Below are 6897 nucleotides of genomic sequence, written 5' to 3'. Positions count from 1 at the left end.
GTTGTAATAACACATGAGTTGTATGGACCATCAGAGTTTCATGTTAGTTTATAAAAATAAATAGCTTGTTTTCATATTTTTAATATGAACAACAATTCTAACAACCGACTCGTTTGGGCCAGGATTCATGGTTTTGAGCAGTTTATTCCATTTATGGAACAGCACAGAGGTGGGCAGGCAGAGCAAGGGCAAATACCTGTTCCTGAAACACTGCTAACCTGGCACGCCAGCAAACGTAGGGATCAGGCACTGCAAATAACCTTTGGCACACTTGCCAGCTTACTGGAATACCTTTCATTTTTCGCCTGATCTGTGTCATCCTTTGCTTGGGAGTGAAATCTTTCTCCTCCACGCAGAACATCTTACACACGTTTTGCATTGTTCTTTTTCCAGGTTAAAGAACTCGTCCTTGACAACTGTAGGTCATGCGAAGGCAAAATCGAAGGCCTTACAGATGAGTTTGAGGAGCTGGAATTCTTGAGTACAATCAACGTAGGCTTAGCCTCAGTTGCAAACTTACCAAAGTTAAACAAACTTAAGAAGGTAAATAAAATGTCCTGTGCCCTCTCCCTCCCTCTCTGCACTGCACTGCCTGTGTAGAATGGTTGTTTGTATGAAAATAATGTGATTTAGCTGACCAAACTGCTTTGGGATGCCTGTTTGCACTAAAAATCAAGGTGTTTCTGTGCTTTTTAGCTTGAGCTAAGCGACAACAGAATCTCAGGAGGACTGGAAGTGTTGGCAGAGAAGTGTCCGAACCTCACGTATCTAAATCTAAGCGGCAACAAACTAAAAGATCTCGGTACAATAGAACCTCTGGTAAGTTGATGTGGCATGGGGTGAGATCAAGGCCTATTTTGTGATGAGTAGAGGTGGTGTTCAGGCTTGATAAGTCCAAAGCAACTGGTAGTGGAGTGTCTTGGGGGCTTATCTCTCCACCCAGGGTGCATGGGGCAGAGCTGCCCTGGGGCTGGCTGGCGGCTCAAGCAGCTGCTTCCCTCTAGTGGCCCCAGGGCTGGGCAGAGGTTGCTGAGCTCCCAACTCTGTCCTGCTGGTGTCCTGCACCTCTGCTACTCAAGGTCATTATGCTTCTTACTTCAAGTGCTGAGATGAAGTTTGTCAGGTTGCAGTTCCAAAAAGCATCTAAGTGTCAATCCTGGTACTGCCATTTTCTAGTTTTTTGTATGTGTGTCCTTTGCTTTCCAGAAATGAAGAGTTTCAGCTCATGCATATTTCCCAAACACTTTATACTCAAGGTGTCTCAAGGAGCAGTTCTCAAATGAGTCCATCTTGGATCTCCTTTCCCCCCAGAAGAGGAGAGCAGAGCAGTTAAACTCATGTAGCAAACAGATGAGACAGGGGATTGTAACTGCCACCTATTTCAGGCTTATTGTCTTCTTGCTGTACCTGTTGGTCTACACAATAAACTCCAGAAGGGACATACTTCATACTACTTGACACAAATCCTCAGGTGCTTCTGCTTTTCTTGCTGGCACTTCAGAGTGCAGTGTGCAATGCAGACCACCTCCTCAAAAACTTTAAAAAAGGAAGAAAACCAGGAATTGAATTCCTGTCCTTCTTTTCATTTTCTCAAAAGCTAAGATACGATCATTCAAATTTAAAAAAATCTCTGTTAGCAAAATTCCTGTGTCCACAGAAGAACCTGTTTGTTACAGTTTAAGCACACCTGCCTGCAATATCTGGCCTCATGCTTTTTGGGATGCACTAGTACTTATCCTTGGCTGGGCTCCTGGCAGCACGTGTGATTTTGCATGTTGCCTCTTTCCAAACTTCATTCTCCTTGTGAGATGCTGAGCTGGAGAGGGAGCACGTCCCCTCCTGGGGTGCCAAGGCAGCACTGGGCAGGCAGCACAGGTCTCTGTTCCACACCAACCCAGTGGCCAGAGACAAAAACGCCCCTTTTGACACGGGAAGCTCTTGAGCATGTGAACTCTGGCTGCTGCTGCGTTCTCTGCTCTGTAGGGAGTTACTGTAACCCTGAACTTCAGAGACTTCTCCTTTTATATTTTTTCAGAAAAAGTTAGAAAACCTGAAGAGTCTAGATCTTTTCAACTGCGAGGTAACCAACTTGAACAACTACAGAGAAAATGTGTTCAAGCTTCTCCCACAACTCACATACCTCGATGGCTACGATCGGGATGACAAGGAGGCCCCAGACTCTGATGCAGAGGGCTACGTGGAGGGCTTGGATGATGAGGAGGAGGATGAAGATGGTAAGAGAATTGTGCTGCTTGGTGTCTGTAAGTTAAGAGATCGATTTGCTGCCTAGTACATTTTGCTTCCAGCTCTGACTTGTTGGCAAGAGAAGGGTGTTCTCAGCAGCTCCTTCCTGACTGGTGTAAAGGAGAAGTACCTCAGTGTCCTCTGAAGGAGCGAGGGGAAAGGAGATGGGCAGGGCCTGAAAGAGCTGCTTTCTCAGTCTTATCCCTAGTGAAAGATTGGGATGACAAAGAAGCCCCGGACTCTGACGCAGAGGGCTACGTGGAGGGCCTAGACGACGAGGAGGAAGATGAAGATGGTAATTGAGTTTGTGCTACTTGGTGTATGTCAGTTGTAAGATTGATACCCTGCATGGTACGTTTTGCTTCCAGCTCTGACTTGCTGGCAGGAGAAGGGTGTCCTCAGCAGCTCCTTCTGACTGATGTAAAGCAGAAGTATCTCAGTGAAGGAACAAGAGAAAAGGAGTTGGGCAGGGCCTGAAGGAGCTACTTCCTCAGCTGTGTCTGTAGTCAAAGGCACTGACTGAAAAGGTGGTAGAAGATAAGGGGCCAGAAGAAGGAGGAAGACACTGAAAGAGTTCAGGGAACAGTAAACCCCAGGGGAAGAGGACGTAAGGAAGAGCTGGGTAAGAAAGGATGGCATGGACACGCTGCAGTATTCCAGAAACAGTATGAGCAGGGAAGTATGAGCATTTGTGTAGATCCTGATGGAGAAAGGAAGGATGAAGAACCAGGTAGGGCATAGAGCAAGTAGCCGAGTCAAGAATCAAGAAGCCAAGGCATTAACAGGAGACTGCAGCTGCTCCTTGAGGACAAAGGGAGCTGGTTGGTTTGGGGCAGAAGAGAGGAGGGGGTGTCCGTTGAGGTCTGCCTGGGGCAAGCTCTGTGGAAGGAGCAGCGAGCAAGTTCTCAGTGCTGGGGGAAGGCAGGACGGGCCCCGATGCGCCGGAGGGGCTGTTGCTGCACTCGAGGCGGCCGCACAGCAGCTGCTGAGCATCCGGCTGAGTGGGAGAATTTGCTGGACTCCAAACCCAGCTGCACAGCAAAAGCAGAATAGCTGGACTTGCAGTTTTCCCTCGAGTGCTGAGTGTGAGCTCTGGGGAGAGGGGCTGCACAGGGCCTGGCAGCCTGCTGCATCCAGCCAGGTTCCGCAGGGACAGGCTCTTCTCCTCGGAGCACAAGTCTGGGCCTGGGTTCAGATGCATGAAAAGCTCCAAAACACCATTCCTGCAGCATGGAAATACAATATCTGGTTTGTTGCTTGGGCTAGTTGCATTTGATCTCTTTCCTCTTGAAAAAGAGATTGCAAACCCCTAAGATGGACGACGTGTGGCCTTCTTGTATCGCTCGGGGACAGTTCCCAGTGCATGGTTGGCTTGCGAAGTTCTGCTCTACCCCTGGTGGGAGCAGGTGGACACTTGCAGATGAAGAGGTGCAAGTGTCCCACGGGCTCAGAAATTCATATTAGTAGTGGGAAGGGGAGCAGCTGAACCTAAAGCAGTCTTGAGGCTGCTGTGCCTTTCTGTCAAGACTCCTGCAGCCCTGGAGCAGCTCAGACCATGGGTGCAGCTGCCACACTACCCTGTCTCCAGGCAGGAGAGGCACAGGATGGCATCTAGCCCTGTCTGGCAGCTGGGGAGCTGCCTTTGATTCTGTCCTGCCCTTAAGCAGGGCTTTCAGTTTCCTGCCTGTGTGGGTAGGAGGTCACAGGTGGCAATGTTTGGGGGAGAAAAGTAAACTTCAAATGTCTAAGTGGTTAATCTTGTTTGACTACAGAAGAGGAGTATGATGATGATGCTCAGGTAGTAGAAGATGAAGAAGACGAGGAGGAAGAGGAGGAAGGAGAAGAGGAGGATGTGAGTGGAGAGGAAGAGGTAAGGATTTATGCAGTTAATAGTGGGTGTGGAGTGGGAATAGGTGGCCAAGAAATGAACCAAATATTGGAGGGTTTCAGTAAGTGAAGTACTTTTTATCTTGAGAAGCCTGGCTGGGGGTGGCTTTGAGGCGTGCCTGTCTAAGAGCCAGCTGCCATCTAGTGACCACTGACATGAAATCCTTCTGGATGTTGGGCTGTCAGAACATGCCATCAGACCCACTTTGTAGTGTCTGTGCAGGGCTAGGGTTACAGCCTCTGCCCCCAAGAGAGGGGTACAAGAGCTACTGCCCCTGTGCTTTCAGAGTAAGGTTCCTCCTTGGGCAGGTACCTGGTGGTTCTCCAGGATGTTCAGAGTCTCAGTGCAGCACAGCTCCTGTGTGTGGGGTGTGATGAGCTGGTCACAGCCTGCTCACATTCTGCTGTCAGCACAACCACAGGGAATGGGGCTAAAATTGGGCTGTAGGAGGTTTGTGTGGTCTGTCCTCTGGCCAAGCAGTCTTTGATACTGAACTGCCACTCCTGGAGGGTTGGTCAGCCTGTTCCCAAAACCAACAGCAGCTCCTGGAGGCGTTTGCCCATGTTTTAACCCTCTTTGTCCCCAAAACATATCTTCTCCTCTTGACCAGCCATCTTGCTAAGCTCAGGGCATCATAACAAAATTTGCAGCTATTGGCATAAAGTATGAGGCTGTTTTCCCGCTGCAGCCTTGAAGCCAGAAGTGGTTGCTCTGATTGTTTCTGATTTTCTGCAGTGAAACTTGGGCCAGAGTCCAGTTATTCTGGAGCGAAAAAACCTGCACTTACATAAGAGCGTGGGAAGCGTCTGCCTTTTTGTTTGGGTTTTGTTTAAGATGCTTCAAGGACTTTGTTGTAAAATTCTGTTGAATATCTGCAAATCTGTGACTGTGAGCAGGCCTGCACTCAAACTGACATTTTTTATCCTCCCTTTTTTTATTTTTTCACCCCAGGAGGATGAAGAAGGCTACAACGATGGCGAGGTCGACGACGACGAAGACGAAGAAGAGCCCGGTATGGCAGGAACCTGCTTTTTGCTAGAGATAAACAATATAGAAAGAATTTTAATTTCTTTTATTGCTGAAGAAGCAGCTTGCTGAACTTGTTCAGCTCCTCAGCAGCACTCACAGGGTCCTGTGCTGTTTTGTTTCCTAGATGAAGAGCGGGGACAGAAGAGAAAACGAGAACCCGAAGACGAAGGGGATGAAGATGACTAAACTGAATAACCTATTTTGAAAATTTCCTATTGTGATTTGACTGTTTTTACCCTGTATTTCCCCTCCCCACACCCCAACCTTTTTTTTTTTTTTTCTTCCCCCCCCCTTTTCTTTTTCCTCCTGATTGTAATGTTGCTGTGGGAACGAGAGGGAGAAGCAGACTGGGTGGGCAAGGGAATAAAATACTATTTTTACTGCCACTCCTCCTCCTATTCATTTTAAATTGTTTTCTTTTCACCCCTCTCTCAGTCCCTGTAACTGCAATAGTAAGTATAAACCAAGTGGTAATTTGTTTCTTATTATTGGAGTGGATAGTTTGCCATCTTTCAAAACAAGACATAAAAAAAGTTCCAAAGATGAGTGGATGATACCCCAAGCAGACAAGACTCTCTTTGGAGGCAGCTGAATAGACTTGGTTGTTGGGATTTTTCCACTGCTGCCAGTCACTAAATACATTGTCAGCATTTTTGGGGGGGATGCTGTGAGTTGAGAGCATCCATCCCTCCACAGCAACGGGGGTGAGAATGGCATCTGGAGCAAGTGATTTCTTTGTTGCCTGTCCATGAATGACTGCCATTTTCAGCCAATGCTTTCCCTGCTTCTCTAGGTACCTTTTCTTTTGCAGTTTGTAAATAGTGACCAAATGTTTTTGTTGGGGTTTCTTTTGGGGTGTTGGTTTTGTTGGGGCTTTTTTTTTTGGGGGGGGGTGTTCCTTTAAATCTGGTTTGTGGGGTGAATTTGCAATCCCCCCCTTCTCCCTCCCTGCCCTGTGTGTTGTGTGTTTTTCCTTTCTGTTTGTTTTTGGGTTTTATTTTGGGTTGGTTGTTGGGGTTTTTTTGGCTAGGGTATAGCCAATACACTGAAAATGGCAGGCATTGAAATATATATATATAAATATATATAAAAAGTGTTTCTAATTCCTGAGTTACTAGTGAAATGAATTTGACAATTGTAATAAAAAACAAAATGTTTCAACCCTTTTAAATAAGGTGTGTACTATTTTGGTCTGTAATATATAACACCTAGTCAATTTTAAGTGATGAGAAACTACTTCCACTTGTGCTATATACTTTGAAAATTTTTACAAACCTAAATACAGGAGGCAGTTCAGCATGTAGGGTAGGAGGTTTCTTTTCATACACTCAAGCACGAGATACTAATACAAAATTGTATTTTCTTACCTAGTGGAAGTCAGTAAAATGACTGAAAAATACCTAGTGAATGTACAGTTTTACTTTCATATCCCTCTTTAAAATAGCTTTAGAAGTGACTTGTATTTCCTAGTCAATATTTCATCTGTATAAATACATTTGCAACAGTTTTTTTGGGTTTGTTTTTTTTTTGTTGTTGTTTTGGTTTTTGTTTTTTTTTCCCAGAAGAGCCAAACTTTGAGTTTTATGTCTGTTTGTCATTGATGAATTTCAATAAATCTTTTTATACAATTTTTTCTGTGGCTTATTTGAGTAAAATGGGCCACTGGGAAGGAATGGCATACCTTTCAGAAAAGGCATTTACTGAGCTACTCTGGTCAATTCCCTGGTATTTTTAGT

At 45.9% G+C, this 6897-nt stretch overlaps 1 protein-coding gene across 1 annotated transcript; it reads left to right on the top strand.

Annotated features, from left to right (window-relative positions):
* Window positions 1-356: 356 nt before the first annotated feature.
* Window positions 357-5546, top strand: ANP32A (acidic (leucine-rich) nuclear phosphoprotein 32 family, member A; the record flags this gene model as incomplete). The annotated part of the gene is made up of 7 exons (XM_009995142.1): window positions 357-543; window positions 697-819; window positions 2036-2234; window positions 2453-2539; window positions 4017-4114; window positions 5084-5144; window positions 5286-5546. Coding segments are annotated over 7 exons (817 nt in total), but the record flags the coding sequence as incomplete, so codon positions are not given.
* Between the last annotated feature and the right edge of the window lie 1351 nt (window positions 5547-6897).

This window comes from Chaetura pelagica, unplaced genomic scaffold (assembly GCF_000747805.2).
Source record: "Chaetura pelagica isolate M959 unplaced genomic scaffold, ChaPel_1.0 scaffold833, whole genome shotgun sequence".
NCBI classification, from domain to species: Eukaryota; Metazoa; Chordata; class Aves; order Apodiformes; family Apodidae; genus Chaetura; species Chaetura pelagica.
Note: the sequence above shows the minus strand (reverse complement) of the source record. Positions and strands in the feature narration are given on the sequence as shown.